Source organism: Arabidopsis lyrata (assembly GCF_000004255.2).
Source record: "Arabidopsis lyrata subsp. lyrata unplaced genomic scaffold ARALYscaffold_2, whole genome shotgun sequence".
Taxonomy (NCBI): domain Eukaryota; kingdom Viridiplantae; phylum Streptophyta; class Magnoliopsida; order Brassicales; family Brassicaceae; genus Arabidopsis; species Arabidopsis lyrata.
The window spans coordinates 11568021-11584274 of NW_003302554.1; the positions used below are offsets into that span (position 1 = coordinate 11568021).

At 32.2% G+C, this 16254-nt stretch overlaps 3 protein-coding genes and 2 pseudogenes across 3 annotated transcripts; 2 read left to right on the forward strand and 3 right to left on the reverse strand.

Annotated features, from left to right (window-relative positions):
* Positions 1 to 341: 341 nt before the first annotated feature.
* Positions 342 to 1999, reverse strand: LOC110230691 (E3 ubiquitin-protein ligase SINA-like 2). The gene is made up of 2 exons (XM_021034231.1): positions 1682 to 1999; positions 342 to 1290 (listed from the first exon to the last, which is right to left on the reverse strand). Exons 1-2 carry the CDS (start codon positions 1841 to 1843, stop codon positions 526 to 528), a joined length of 927 nt encoding a protein of 308 aa, XP_020889890.1. The 5' UTR covers positions 1844 to 1999; the 3' UTR covers positions 342 to 525.
* Positions 2000 to 2946: 947 nt separating this feature from the next.
* On the reverse strand, positions 2947 to 4825 carry LOC110230692 (E3 ubiquitin-protein ligase SINA-like 3). The gene is made up of 2 exons (XM_021034232.1): positions 4457 to 4825; positions 2947 to 3842 (listed from the first exon to the last, which is right to left on the reverse strand). The coding sequence occupies exons 1-2, from the start codon at positions 4655 to 4657 to the stop codon at positions 3174 to 3176; spliced, it is 870 nt and encodes a 289-aa protein (XP_020889891.1). The 5' UTR covers positions 4658 to 4825; the 3' UTR covers positions 2947 to 3173.
* Positions 4826 to 7762: 2937 nt separating this feature from the next.
* On the reverse strand, positions 7763 to 9186 carry LOC9323122 (annotated as a pseudogene).
* A 3277-nt stretch (positions 9187 to 12463) lies between these two features.
* Positions 12464 to 13364, forward strand: LOC9324589. Its single transcript, XM_021034233.1, has one exon. The coding sequence runs from the start codon at positions 12610 to 12612 to the stop codon at positions 13210 to 13212; it is 603 nt and encodes a 200-aa protein (XP_020889892.1). The 5' UTR covers positions 12464 to 12609; the 3' UTR covers positions 13213 to 13364.
* Positions 13365 to 14569: 1205 nt separating this feature from the next.
* On the forward strand, positions 14570 to 15850 carry LOC9323123 (annotated as a pseudogene).
* Positions 15851 to 16254: the final 404 nt, after the last annotated feature.

Genomic DNA, 16254 nt, shown 5'->3' on the forward strand with positions numbered 1-16254 from the left:
CTTTTGAAATTCAGCGATTTCGAACGGTTTAAAGCGGTATGGAGCAGTTTCTATGATTGGTACTAACCGCTAACAACCGCAACCGACCGCTAGCAACCACTAGGAGGGTGCTAGCGGGAGAACCAATCAAGCCCTTAGAAGAATCAAACCTTGTCCTTGAGTAGCACTACAAAACCAGAACAACCCCACCACCGAGAACATAACTCAAACAAAAACAATGACGACAACATTCAGATACGGTAGAGTAAGAATATGATTGAGTAACCCATCCAAACATGAACATGGGTAGTCATAGATCCCATTCTAAAACATAGACAATGCTCAAAGAACAAACATAAACATGAGTATAACAGATGGTTGGAGAAAAATCAGCATTAAGTAAAACAATGAGCAATGAAACTTTTTCGTTTAGAGTGCATAGATGACAAAATAAAGTAGCTGCAGAAAAAAAACATCAGAAATGTATTAAAAGGGTAGATGAAGTTATGAACAAAACGACCTACGATGGATATGATATGATGATTATTACTCTTCTTCATCATCATCATCTTCTTCATCATCATCATCATCTTCTTCTTCTTCATCATCTTCATCTTCATCAGCTTCGTCTTGTTGTTCTTCTTTTTTTAGCTTGCATATGCAAATTTCCATCTTTAACGTAGACCAATCACCCAAGAAATAATGAGGAACTAACATGAAGCCCTTCTCCGGAATTTGAAAACTCACTTTCTGAATCCTATTCATCTCCCCCGATTTATACGTCATAGTGTCCCTACCTCCCATCGGCGTCCTGTATGAGAGCTCATAGGAGAACTCCCCAACTCCTGCTGCAGAAGGTGCTATACAATTCGCAATCACATACACTCCTTCTCGCTCCTTGAAACACTGAACTGCAACTAATGGACCATCCCTATATTCCTGAAGGACTAAAATCTTATCACTGATACGCAGCCATGCACCAGTGGAATTTCCACACCCAAATTCATTCCATGTGTCCCTGTGGTTAGCGTAGTAGTGCCTATAGAGATCCTTGCACACACCCGAGTAGTTGCAGTTTGGTGCAGGACAATAGCACAGAGCAAATCTGCATTCCTTCTCATGGACCAACTCTTTGCCATAAGAGAACTTCTCTGTGCAGCCGTGTTTGGCGTTTGGGCATGGGACAATGACTGCTTCCACAACTCTCTCCATTATTCTAGATCTATAGTTACCAATGGGCAAAGTGCAGGAAGGGCATTTGTTCCTCAGTTTAGTACAGCAAGAAGAACAAGCTATATGTCCATTGTCACACTGAGACACAAAACTCACAAAACTTAGTTACACGGATTACAAATCATTGAAACTATAACCAAATACAAACTTATACAAATCTAAAACAATCCATTATGTTTCTTCAAGCAATATATTCACAGAACTCGTTCGCTGTTCGCTATTATTCGATCAAAACAAAAAAAAAGTCTTCTTTACGAATCATGATAACCACATTTCAGTGACTATAATGAAATTAAACATCTTTAAGGCATGAATCTTAAGCTAATCACTGTAATCCTAAAAGTCTCACACATACGCAAAATTTTTACCAAAATCATCCAAAAACCCTAAATCACAACAGTTTTTCAAAACTCTGAATCAAATCCGAAGAAGGAACAAAGCGTGAAGTAGGAAGAGGTAAGAAACAAACCTGAAAGATAGGAATCGTGAGAGCGTGACAACAAACTGGACAATCGAGAAGATCTAGCTCGAACAACGTCCCAGATCGCGCCACCGCATCTCCTCCACCATTTTCGCCAATAGAGGGAACTCGTTGCCTCTTTCGGCGGCTAGTCGAGGCTTCTCCGGCCATAGCTATCGGATTCGCTTCGCTGGTATGTCACCAGATGAGTATAACCCTAAATCCCTTTTCTATTTTCCCGCCGGAAGGTTTTTCTTTCAGAGGTTTGGGTAAAAGATTTCAGAATCTGTGGAGGACATTTTTTCTTACTCTTATCTTTTTTTTTCGTCAATTTTTTTTTTAACGCATCAAAATTATCTTTATATAAAGATTCTCTTTTTAATATATTGGATTTTAATTAAAAACAATTTAACAAAAGTTAATTGTTAAACAATTAAAACATAGTTAATATATTTTTTGGAAAAATTTATAAGATTTTTTTATATAATTGTTTTACTTGATTTCTATTATTTCTGTGCTATATTCCATCAGTTAATTATTAACCATATCTTATAATCCTCTTGTTGAAGAAAAAAAAATCCTTCTAATCTTCTTAATATTTGACTTTTAATTTAAATAAATTATCCACTTAATCATGACAAAATTTTCGAAAAATAACTTTCATAAATTTAATTAAGTTATGTTTTCATATGAATTTTTTTGACTTTCTTAACCTAAAAAAAAAAATCAACATTTTCTAAAAAAATAAAAACACCCAAAATTTTAATTTGTACATGATGAAAATTCAATCATTTTTTTTTGACAGCCAAAATTCTATCATTTTTTCAAATTCATATCCAACTTTTTGACACATTATTTTCTTTATGTTAATAATAACATAAAAAAAAAAACACATATCCATCAACTTCTTTTTCTGCTTTTTAGTTATTATATAGGAATCTATGTGTTTGTTGAATATTAAACCACACTATCAATTCATAAATATACCACTAATATACCACTAATCTGTGCATAGTTTGCAAAAATACAATTACTGTTTCCTCTTATTAAAAAATAACTACTTTTTTTTGTTGGTCAACAATTTAATTTATTCCAAGTTAAGAACATTGTTAACAAAGAAATGAAGGGCTAATTTAGCCAAAGAATCCGACTATACATGGTAGATCTATCATCAACAAACTAGAAATTAAAATTAAATATTGAAAAAACTAAGAGAGCAATTCTAATATCGTGTTGGACAAAAATCAAAGAGGATTATTATTAAAAAGAAACAAACATTCTTATTTTTTTTTTTAAAGGAGAAAGTTTAGCTTTCATAGATGAAAGAAGCTACAACAACAACCACAACAACAAAAAAAAAAACATCATAAATACATTACTAGGCCACAGATATATGAACCTAATAACCTACTACACGAGATATGATGATATGATAATTACTCCTCTTCTTCATCACATCATCATCATCATCAACATCATCTTCTTATACTTGATCTCCTAATCAGCAAATGCAAATTTTCATCTTCAACATAGGGCCTTCGTCTAGTAAACAGAAAGGAATCAACATGTATTTATCCCACGGAGTGTAGGAGCTCACTTCTTGAATCTTATTCATCTCCTCGGATTCAAACGAAACAATGTCACATCCCTTCCGGTAGGTGAGATGATAGGAGAATTCCCCAACTCCTGGAGTAGAAGGTGCTATACAGTTCACAGTCACACACACTCCATGTGACTCCTTGAAACATTGAATAACAACCAATGGACCATCTTCAGATTCTTGAAGGACTACAAAGTCAAAAATGTTCATTGTACGGATGCGTACCCATGCGTCATTGTACTGACCACACTTGAACAATGAGTAATCAGTCTTGTGGTTAGCATGGTAATGACCGTAGAGATCCTTATACACCCCGGTGTAGTTGCAGTTTGTTTCAGGGCAGTAGCAAAGAGTGAAGCTGCATTCCCTCTCATGGGCTGAATTTGATTCTTTCTCATATGGGATCTTCTCGGTGCAGCCATGTTTGGCGTTTGGGCATTGGATAAAGGCTGCTTCTAAAATTTTTTCCAATATTCTAGATCGATAGATACCAATGCTCAAACTGCAGTAAGGGCATTTGTGCTTCACTTTAATACAGCAAGAAGAACATGCTATATGTCCATTGTCACACTGAGATTAAAAACCACAAAGTTAGTGGTTAATATTATCAAAGTTTTAAAGAGAAAATAATCAATATCAAGCAAATCACTAACGGCATCAAAAGAGAGAAGAAAAAAACGTAGCAAATGTATTTTCAACTAGTATAACTTATCAAATAAGTCTTTGACAAAAAAAAAAATAACTTATCTAATAAAAAAAAAACAAATAATAAGAAAAACACCTTATCAACTCTATGTGGCAATCAAGATTAAATTTGAGAAATCGAAAAAATCATCAAATGTTTTCTTGACCAAAAGGAAAGTGTCCTATACGAATCACTGCACGATTTGGCACAAAATGTCGACTTCGGGTTTGTACGTAATTCAAAATTATCAAAAGTTAAAAGTATGTTTTAGCACAGGGGAAACCTAAATGTATGAATTCAACACAGTCAAAATATTGGGGTATGTAAAAGCTGACTTTCCCACTAAATGAAACAAACTTAATATTTGCACTACATGAATTTCAAGCTAATGGATGTTATCTAAAGTCTCATATCAACAAAATCATCTTTCTATAGGACTCGTCAGTACCACTAATTGTTTTTCCACAAAAAAAAGTTATAAACAAGGAAGAAGAGAGACCTGATAGATAGGAGTCGTAAGTTTGTTGCAGCAAATGGGACAGTCCAAAAGATCAAGCTCGAACAGTGTCACTGATCGTGCCACTTCATTTCCACTCGCCGTTCCTCCATCATTCTCCATGGAGAGAACTCTTTGCCTCTTTGGGCGGCTGCTCGATGCTTCTCCAGAGAGGAATAGCTCGGTGTTCGTGCCGTTTACCATCTCTATCGAAGGATAAGAGATGAGGTGTGTTAAGACTTCGCTACTTATAGAGATACAGAAGAAAAGATGCTTAAAACCCTACTTTCCTTATACTTCCCGTTGAACGTTTTTTAAAGTTTGGATTAGATTTTGAGAATTTTCTGTGGATGACAAATTTCTAAGGCTATTATCATTAACTTATTTACTGGTAGATTTTTTATATGAAAATCTAGTCTCTTTATTTTTTTAATATGTTTCCTATTTTATAAAAAGAAAAGTTTAATATTTACTTTTGTTTCTCTTTTTTAATGTAAAAATAATTATGTATTTCCTGATTTTGTCTATACCAATTAAATCTAGCAAAATCTCATTCTAAATTAGATTTATTTCTATTTGAATTGAGTGAGCTGGAGACAATTCATAAATAATATTCCGAATCTGCCCTTACTCACCAAACTCGAGAACCGAATAGCAAAGCGAACTAACGAAATCGGCTTAGCATATGTAAAAGCAAATTTTTCCTAAATCTGAAAAGCAGTGGAGACCATAGGTTGGAGAGGAGTGGAAATATATAGAACGATAACATCCGAAACAGTGAAATCTGCTGGTGGAATCACACTTGATCCATCAAGATGGCCGGTAAGACCATATCCGCCAAGAAGAGCATTGACTTGTAAACTCCACAACAAAAAGTTGGTGCTTGTGAGTTTTGAAATGTTGGACATGTTAATATTAAGGTTGATGGCATCTGTGTTGATTGCGTTGTGTGGTGTGGTTGATATGGTAGAGAAAATAATGAAGACTAATGAGAAAATTTTAGGTTTTAGGAGCGTGTCTGATACCATATAAGTTGAATGTGATAATTCTTATTACTAACAGAGAGTTGAATATACAATTGAGCAAATCATGTCTATGATTGATACAAGTTTTGTATTCATGAGAGAATGTTTTGTTTTAGTATTTTGAGCTTTTAGTTGTTGGATAACTCCGATTTTTTGTAGAGATAATTGACTTGAAAACAATGGATCTGAGTCTACTTAGTTTTTCAATATTTCGTTTCTAAGTCCATAACAAAGAAAATTTTAGCCCCATTTTTTTGCCAAAAATAAACTTACGCACTTTTTCATTCGACACGATCCGGTTTAATACATGAGACATCAATATGTTGTGCATAAATGTCCAAAAATCTTAATAGATTTATGTATATATCTTACATGTTATCTTCCTCGTGTGCCGCCATCGTTTAGCCATGATCGAACAGAGCACCACACTGTAGTAGCAACACCTTAAATTCAACACAATTAGTGTTGCTATTATGATGAAGCTTCCTAAGTTCCAGTGATAATTTACCAAAAATTGATGAAAATGCAATGACAGTTCGACGAAATCCGGTATAAACTCGACAAAAACCGGTGAAAATACATATATATATTTACAAATATATATATATATATATATGTGTGTGTTTACATGCATACAAATGTTAATAATGATTCATGTACATGTTTACATGTATACAAATGTTAATAACGTTCTATACATGTATACATAGATCCAATAACTTAACACTATAATTATTTATAATGCTCTATACATGTGTTTACATATATAAAAATGTCAAAATCGTCTAATCTATATATATAATGAGAGAGTTTTCTCTCCTCTTAAGGTGTCCACATCATCATGTTAAACATCCAATTAAACAAAGCCATGTCATTACTCAATATTTTCTAATTTTTACATTAAAATATAATTACAATGTTCATTTAATTCATATTTATTTATATTGATGTTAGTTATAACTAATAGAAATTTTAATTAAAGAAAAACGAATTAAATATAATAAATCAAATTTTAAAATTGTGAAAGTAATACTATGGCATTTATATCAATAATAATAATATAATTCAACTTTTAACATAAACAAAATTTAAAATGATCATACTTCATATTTTTTGAATAAGTTAATGAGTTTTAGAATGGAAGTCATATTTAAATGCATGGTAGAGTAAAATTTTTATACGTAATTGTGTTTCTACAATTTTAAAGAGAAAAATAAAATTTAAATTGAAATATTAATTTATAAGAGCAATATACTACAAGATTTTCTTTATTATTAAATATTCACTAAAAAAAGTTACTAAACTGAACTTAAAATTTTTCATTTAAGGCAAAGACATTGAAAGAGTCACACTTTTTTGTGAAACTACACAAACAAATTGATGACAAAAAAATTATAGAAACAAATCATGAAAATTCAAAAACGTTATAATCTATCTTCTATAAAAATAATAATAATAATGGTTATATTATCCATGAGTTGTATAACAAAATATACTTAAAGTGATATGTAAGTTGTTAACTAAAAAAAGTGATATGTAAATTATGTAACATATATCTCAAGTGGAACTACAACTCTATAACATAATCAAATAGAAAAACACATTTGAGAGTTTCTCATTTAAATCCAATGTTTTTTAACTCAAAAATTTGGTAAAAAAAACATATTTAAAGTATATTATGTTTATATTTGACAAGACGATGTTAAGTTTGCATCACAAAATTAATAACTCAAAATAAGAACAACACTAAGCCAAATAGTAGTTTGAAATCACAAAAAATAGATGGCTAGAGAGTGGTCTGAAATCTTAATGACTCTATCACGGATGAAGATCAATAACCTTATTTAAGTGTTAGATGTGTAAGTGTTATGAAAAAAAAACTAATATTTTCATAGAAACTTTTTAAGTGTAATTATATATTAGATTATGCAATTAAAAAAAAAAAACCAAATTGTCTAAAAAATATCAAATATACATTTTTTTACAGATATTAGTCAAATTTTTAACGTTTAGAGTTATCTTCTTCAACTGTTATAATTATAAAAATTTGACTCCTATAAAAATATAATATATTACTAAACCCACGCAACGCGTGGGTCATTTTCTAGTATATATAGTAGCGTGCTCAAATTTTTCAAGTTTGAAAAAACAACAATTAATGTTAGTTTATCCGTTATTAAATCTTTGGTTGCATTAAATACCAAAAAAAAAAAATACCCGTCAACTTTTGTTTTTGTCTCATATAAATGTTATACCACCTGACTAGTATTTACTGACTGCCGCTTCATTTATTTTTGCCTAAAACGTCAAGAGCGCTATGCGCATAGACGTGTAAACAACAAATTATATTTTTTTTGTAAATCTTTTGAAACTAAGAGCTATTGGTAACGCTCCATTTTTTTGGTCTGGGACAAAATCACCTTTTGTCGAATCCCTAATTTGATGCTCCATTTTTGTCTCTGCGCTAATCAACCCTTTTTTGTATCAGTCAAAATATTTTAAATTAACTACACAATAAATACTAAAACAAATTCACATTGGATAAAGATATGATTGAATTACCATTCCCAAATAAAATATGCAGCCTAGTACATATTCGTTTAGCATTAAGTAAAACACTGAGCCACGTTTAGAAATGAAAAATAAAACATCAGAAAAGTATTAATTACAAGGCATCAGAAAAACGACCTACAATGGATATGATATGATGATTACTCTTCTTCATCAGCTTTTATTAGCTTGCGTATTAAAATTAATTTCCATCTTAGGACACTGACTCATGAGTAGTTAGGAACTAACATGAAGTCCTTCGGAGTTTGGAAGCTCACTTTCTGAATCATATTCATCTTCGACGATCCAAACGTCATAGCGTTACCTTCCGTCAAGCAGAAGATATCATACGAGAACTCTCCAGCTCCTGGAGCAGAAGGTGCTATACAGTTCACAGTCACATACACTTAAAATATTGGACCAGAACCAATGGATCATCTTTATTTATTTGAAGGACAAAAATTTTCTCACTCATGCTTAGCCTTGCGCGCGTGGAGTTGCTAAAGCTGAATTGATTCCATTTGTCTTTGTGATTAGCGTAGTAGGGACAATTGAGATCCTTGTACACGCCCATGTAGTTGCAGTTAGGTGCAGGACAGTAGCACGGAGAAAAACGACACTCCTTCTCGTGGACTAGTAATTCTTTGTTATTACAGAACTTCTTGGGGCAACCATGTTGGGCATAGGACAGCGACTCTTTCCAGTTTCCGCAATTTTCTCCATTATTCGAGTTTATACCAATGGTCAAAGTGCAGACAAGGCATTTGTTCCTTAGTTTAGTACAGCAATGAGAGCAAGCTATATATCACAATCACTGAAATGCAAAACTCACAAAAGTTAGTTATGAATATTACCAAAGTTTTAACGAGTAGCTAGTCTCTAGAAAAGAAATGTACCAATGCATATTTATCTACTCATCTAGTGGAACTTGTAACCTCACAATATAATTAACAAAAGTTACCAACTCAATGTGGTATTTAATTTCAAGATTAAAAGTTGAGAAATCGAAACAAATACAAGATTATATACAAATCTAAGCAGTAATTCATATGTTTTCTAGAGAAGGAAAATCATCCGTTAGACAAAACGAGCAGCGGGATAGTAGTTAGCACTTAAAGTTGGTTTTATTAAGCCTCTTTTGGGATGTATAATTCCCATTGTGTCTTGGTCTTATACGGATTTTGGTCTCAAACTTGGAGGTTATAGGAAAAATTAAATTATCCATTATGTTTCTTCTATCCTAAGAGTCGACATATGATCTTCCTAATGCATCCTCCTACATCCTTATGTAACGGTCTACTCAAAATCATCCATATGCATAAATGATAAACAACAACTTTTAAAAAATTGGATCAATTATAATCTCTAATACGAATAATCTTTGAGAATATAACATGATTTTCGTAACTTAGGTTAAAAACTAAATGAAAAAACAAATGGTGTTGAGAACATTAAAATTCGATTGGCACATTAAAATTCAATTACGAGATGTATTGAAATGAATGCACATTTCAGATTTTAAGTATTGAAATGGGTAAAATCTTCCCAAATAATATTAGTAGGATTCCCAAAATATTTAAAAATTAAAATATAATTTAGTTTATGCTAGATTTTATCAAATTTTCAAAATTCATATTTTAGTTTTGAAAAATAATAAAGAAAAAAAAAGTGAAATTTAAAAAAAAAAAAGAAAACATATAATTTAAATATTTGACATGTGTCATTAGCTATTTGACTTATTATAACACTTTTATAAAATATATATAAAAAGAAATCTATATGATTTCCAAAAGAAGCAAAGCATTAAAATAAATAAAAATGCAATATGGGATTGAATCCTAGATGAGATTATCTTAAAGAAATTAAATATATGAAAAATAAAATTGTTATCATATAATTCAATTCTTGATTGTATTTGTAAATACATAATAACCCCAAAATAGCTAATTTTAAAGAAGGAAAAAAAAAGTTGAGATCAATCAAAATTATTGTAAATTTGTAAACAACCATATACTTCTCTATAAATCTTTCTTTCCTCTCAAAACATATGACCTTACCTTAAAAGAAAAAGAAAAAAAAAACATAAAAATGGGTTTAGAAACCAACGATTATTACTCCATGATCGAAGATCCAATGCCACCGTCCTCAGCCACTCCTCCTCGTCGTGGATGGTGGTCACGACCAATAGCTACTTTTCCGAATGATCGTAAACCCACTGTCCGGGAAGGTACAGCTTTGTTAACACCCATGTACCTCAGCGTAATCACTTTAATAATCGTGTACTTCATCAACCAAGATCCCTATCAGGCCAAATTCACCATCCAATCCATTGCGGTCTCTCCCTCCACCGCCACGTGGCACGTAGATTTTCTCGTCACAAACCCTAGCTCCATGTATTTTTTATTAGGGATAATATTATTCCACATTGGAAAGGACAAGAGATCTTGACTAGTATATAAGATATATGGGTCTCTCCACTCATTGCCAATTGGTTTTGAGTTGGAAGCCCATGATAAGCCCGAATTTAATATTTTTAGACCGGTCCAAATGAAGAGTAATATATAATAATATTAATTTGATGCTTGAAGCAAATTGTTTCTTTTGTCTATGGTCTTGCAGCTATTCTATCTACTAATCTACTATGGAGGAGATACTGCCGTGAGGCTCGGTTCCTTAAACGCTGCCGTTTTAAATACTTCTCACAAAAGTTATTCTCCAAGTCAAACGGTATTCTCAGTTGATTTTGTTGTGGAGGATCATCCAAACGATGTCGTTTACGAACAATTAGATATCAAATTAAAGGCTAAGGATGATAGTTATCGCGGAGATATTGCTGGACATATTGATATAAGGTGTCGTAATCTAACCCAAATCCATGAGAACGTTGAGAAAATTCAGTGTCACTCTTCTTTCACAGAATTGAAGACTTTAAAAGTTCCAAAGAATTATTGTAAAAACTGAGTAATTAATTTATATTTATAGATAATATACTATTTACGAATATGTTAATTTATTGTTTATTAAACAATATCAAATCTTTCAAAATCATATATATATATATATATATATATATATATATATGACAGAAACTACTTGTAACACAATTAAAAATACTATTATTGTAAGATTTTGAAAGCATATCATTTTAAATTTTATGTCATATTGCTTTTGAAAGTATTTTGATACATGCCGGGAAAGGCATAACCTTCTCTAAGAATCCTTTCGAAAGGACTAACCAGTCTGGTTAGCCGATATGGGCCAAAGTATGGTAAGTTCATGGATGAGCGTCTTGCTCTTGTGCAACAACCGAGAGGGGTTTGAGAGAGACAAAATGCGCCACGTACAGGCTCGATTACAAGATGCTTCCATGTTCTTCCTCGTCGGAATCCGAGTTTAAATGTCAAAGTGTGAATGGATGGATTTTTCTCTCTTGGTTTGGTTTCCTCTTCGATGTCCCTACTCCTTCATTGAGCACATGTCTTTTTAGACTGTGTATCAAGTCCGTTTGTGGTTATGGCTTCCATAGTTGGCGTAGTTGATAATATGTTTAAAACAGCTTTCAAGCGGAGTTGGTAAGAGCAAAAGAAACAACTAGAGGAGTTTAAATCTAGGGACCCCATTTCCAATGTTATCTACGGTGACTTGTCTATGTGTAACCAAACTATTGGTAGTTGCAAATTTATTTTCAAATATCCTAATGAATTTTGTGAAATGACTCAAAATAAATGATATTTTATGTAATTTTTAACAATTTCCTAACTACTCTTTAAAAGTTTAGAAAAGTAATCCTCAATTAATAATATTAGATTAAAACAACCTGGTTTAATCTAAAAGCTATTATCTTGAAACTTTATTTAGTTTTATTAAAATAAGTTAAGTAGTAAAACTGTTTGTACTTATTAATATTTTTGACAAGTGTCAAGCACTGATTAGACTTTAGAGTTATCTAATTGATGTTGGCAAACAAACATTTCACTCTAAACAAGTTTCCAAACTTAAAAATTTTCTCATAATCTATTTTTAAAAGTTAATTAACAAAATATTTTCTAGAAACATCTTAACTTTTTTTTTAAGTGACAAGTTTATTTTTTAATTACTAAAATCTAACTAACATTAAATGATTTTAAAATTTTGAAAATATGATTATAAAATTATACTAAAATTTTCATATTCTATTTTTTTTGGATAAACATAACATTGTATTTCAAAAAATCTTAAAACTTATAGTATCAACAACTTTTAACAAATTAAAGATTTTTAACATTATAATAAAAAAATGTTCTGATAGACATCTAGCTTGTGATAATAAACATGTATCTAACTATCTATAAAATTTTAAACAAGTGTAAAAAAATTAATTTATACTAACATTTAAACCTTAAAATCAAAAAATTCTGTTTTGCTTTTAAATTAATTATGTGTGGATATCATCTAATTAATAATTAATATAGATCAGATCAAAACATTTCATATCAGAAAGAATTAAAGGCTAAATATAAAAATAAAACTTTTCATTTATTTAGTGACAAAAACCCTACCTATATATATGAACCAATCTTAACTATATATGTTGTTCCCATAATGGATAGCGAGCCCTTCAATATTACTCCAGCTTATTGCTGCTTTTCGTACATTGCTACTACCGGTTTCTTCATCTATTTAAAGCTCATCTTAATACATCTTTCCAACAACAAAGAAAAATGTTACATAGAGCTTTTTGCCAATTCTGTCTCCGTCACAAACGTAGACATAAAGGCAAACATTTCCGCGGCCGATTGGAGGATCGGTTTCGCTGCGAATAGTCCAGTCACCGGCTGTAAAATCTCTATACTTACACTCAGTTCTCGTTTACTCCGAGGTGAACAAGTTATCTCCAACTCCTCATCTTGGGAAAATCTCGGAGAATTTGTTCCCCGAGACAAAACAAATATTGTTTTTGAGAAAGTGGTAATGCCGAAACTTATTGGTGACATGATTTGGAATTTACGGGTCAAGATTATGTATGCAGTGAAAACAGATGCTAGATATATAAATGGTTTGTTGATGGCGGATTGTCCCGATATTCCGGTGAAATTCACAACCGATGCGGCCGGAAAGGTGATGGGAACGTTGCTTGGAAATGTGAGACGATGCGAGTATAAATTCCAGCATGACTTGGATTATTCCGTTTTAAATTCTTATTAAGTTTCTTCGATCTTGAATATATGATCTCTATTTAAGAGAAATGATGGCTTAAGGTTATTTATTTTTGTTTTATCTTTGTTCTACTTTGATAAAATAAGATGGGATATTAAGCACATTTGTTATAAGTAATAATATAATTATAAACCATGTGGTTTATATTGTTTATTCATATTTTTTACGCCAAATATTATAATTGTTTTTTCAAAAATCTTTTATTTCGTTTCCTAGATTGAACATAAGGTTTTAATATTAACAAAGGTTAAAAAATAATTCAACCAAATCATGCGAAGCTATCTTGGTAAGATAGTACTCTGAATCATTTATTTGACATAAGTCAATCTTGATCTTTGTGATGTGAATCTTGGAGCTTTTGACTTAATTTTTATAGCCCTTTTACAAAATCGACCTGTATTTGTATATAGCATTTTATTCCAATTACCCAACTCCGAAAAAAAAAGAATTAAGAAAAACTTTGGTGTTTCTTGAATCTTCAAAAACAAAAATCAATAATTGTAGGTACGAAAATAAGCTCAACTTAGTTGTCAAAAGCATAAAACTAATACTCTCTCCGTTTCGTTTTATTTGTCGTTTTAGAGTTAAAATTTTGTTTCATAATAGTTGTCGTTTTAGGTTTTCGATGTAAATGTTTTGTGAAAATTCCAGTTTTATCCCTACTGTTTTAATGTTTCGGCCAATGATTTTTTTTTATAAAATATATTAATAAAGAGTAAAATAGAAAATTTAATGTTTTTCTTAATTTGTGTGAAAAAACCTTAAACGACAACTAAAACGAAACGGAGGGAGTAGTAATAATTTTTTTTTCTTACAAATTGTGGTGTTCGAGACCTTTGTAAGATCATATCTTTTCGGTATTAAGTCATGCCGTTAATAATACCACATTTAATGCGTAAATCACTCTTTCCCAAATGACTTTGAATACTCATTTTCATGACTGACCGACATCCACATGATAACCCTTACAATTATTGAAAGTGGATCTCCCATAATTCCAAATTCATATGCATCTACTGACAATGTACCTGGACAGGATCAAGACCAAATAACAAAACAGTCACGCTTACATTAGTTGCGGGCAACAAAAAGCAGGTAACATATACTCCATACGTTTCATAATATAAGTCGTTTTGGAGAAAAAAATTTGTTTCATAATATAAGTCGTTTTCAAGTTTCTATGCACTTTATATATTACTTTAATATTTTATAATTATTTATATTATGCAGTCTCTTTTATGATTGGCTGAACTTTGTAAAACTAGATCTTCTTAATCTGCATGTTTAAAGATAAAACGACTTATATTATGAAACGGAGGGAGTAGTTTTTCTTATCTCTTATTTATTAGAGTCACAGACACGAAAGCTAAGTCAGAAAATGTAATGGTGCTGCTAGTGAAGCTACCGAGTGATTTGGAAGAAGATATTCTCTCTCGTCTTCCACCTCGATCTCTTATTCGGTTCAAGACCGTATGTAAACGTTGGAACGCTCTTTTCAACGACAAGTGGTTCCTCAACAACCACTTGGTTCGTGCCCGTCCACAATTCATTTTCATAACCGAATCCAAGAGTTACTCGATAGATATCGATCTCTGCGGAACGATAGAGGTACGTGAGTTAGCCGCTGATTTTCCTTGTCATGCTATAGATTTGATGGATACCACCATCATGGCTTGCGATGAGTTCTTGTTTCGTGACTTTTGGAAGCAAGGTGTTGCGGTTTGGAATCCGTGGTTGAAACTGGTTGGATGGTACGAGTACGAGGATAAAGGTTTCATTTCTGCGGTGTAGGATACGATAATAGTATACCCGAAAAGGGTTACAAGATCTTGGGGTATTTTGATTGTCTTCGTAGAGTCAGTGACACTTACGAGGTAGGTTACCGTAGGGTTGCGATTTACGAATGTTCGTCTCATGCATTGAAGTTTATTGATGGCCCTTTCAAGCAGTGGCCCATGATGGTACCTTTGTCCTTGAACGGGAATCTCTATTGGCTTACTCAGAATCCCGAGACTCGTGAGCATTTCATCCGAAGCTTTGATTTCTCGAGTGAAATATTCAAACCCTTTTGTCTCCTACCGTGTCAGAAGAACCGTTCTTCGGATAGACTTATCCTCGCGGTTTATAAAGGAGATCGGTTTTCGTTGTTAAAGCAATGTTATGTAACAGAGACGATTGATATTTGGGTAACGAAGAAGAATATTGATGGAGAGGAAGTGGTGTGGACAAACTTGATGACTTTTCCAAGAACTAACTTGCCTAAGTTAGTTAATAAGATTTGTGGCATTAGTTACTTCATCTTTGACAAGACCCTAATCATATGTTGTGGCGACGGTCAACTTGGAGCGGCTTGCATCTACATATTGAGGGGAGATATGTTCAGGAAGATTCATATAGATTTAGGGATTATTCGGTTTTCTCACTGTGTTTATCTTCCAAATTTGATCTCGGTTCCTTTAGAATTCATATCGCTACAAGTTTAAATTTTTGGATTTTTCTTGTTTTTTAACGGATCTCAATTCCATATATAATTGTGTTCTTGAGGTTTGCGGTTCAAGAACCAGTCAACGACTCCTACAAGAACACCTTTTTCATATATTACCTTCAAAACATGTCACTTTATCAATTCTCGGGTTCTCATTGTGATCGCGACATAAATTGCTTCAAACCCGCTTTACACATATAATATGTATTGTAGTACAATTTTGTAATTAATTTTCATTTTAGGAGATCTATATGGACAAGTTCCACTGTGGATGATGAATCTTTAAACGCCTAATATATGGTGAGTGGCAGGTCAAAACAAACTAAACTATACCTACTTCTACTGACCGAACATATCTAATATATTACCGAGCTAACAATGGTTTCCCTCTTTGAAGGTGAGAAACCAGCCAAGATTCGTAACTCGACATGGTTCGTGCCGGCGACCATTGAGGCTAAGGATTTATTCTCAATGTCACAAGTTCTTTTGAAAGTGACTATTTGTAACCTCCCCGAAAGTTTCGAGGAAGTGTCTTTGACACACCA

What these genes read in the sequence shown, in the direction of transcription:
- LOC110230691 (XM_021034231.1), bottom strand. Translation starts at nt 1,843, where the DNA reads ATGGCCGGAGAAGCCTCGACTAGCCGCCGAAAGAGGCAACGAGTTCCC. An exon ending in TCACGATTCCTATCTTTCAG is followed by an intron (nt 1,291 to 1,681) that starts GTTTGTTTCTTA and finishes TTTGTGTCTCAG; the next exon opens with TGTGACAATGGACATATAGC.
- LOC110230692 (XM_021034232.1), bottom strand. Translation starts at nt 4,657, where the DNA reads ATGGTAAACGGCACGAACACCGAGCTATTCCTCTCTGGAGAAGCATCG. An exon ending in TTACGACTCCTATCTATCAG is followed by an intron (nt 3,843 to 4,456) that starts GTCTCTCTTCTT and finishes TTTTAATCTCAG; the next exon opens with TGTGACAATGGACATATAGC.
- LOC9324589 (XM_021034233.1), top strand. Translation starts at nt 12,610, where the DNA reads ATGGATAGCGAGCCCTTCAATATTACTCCAGCTTATTGCTGCTTTTCG.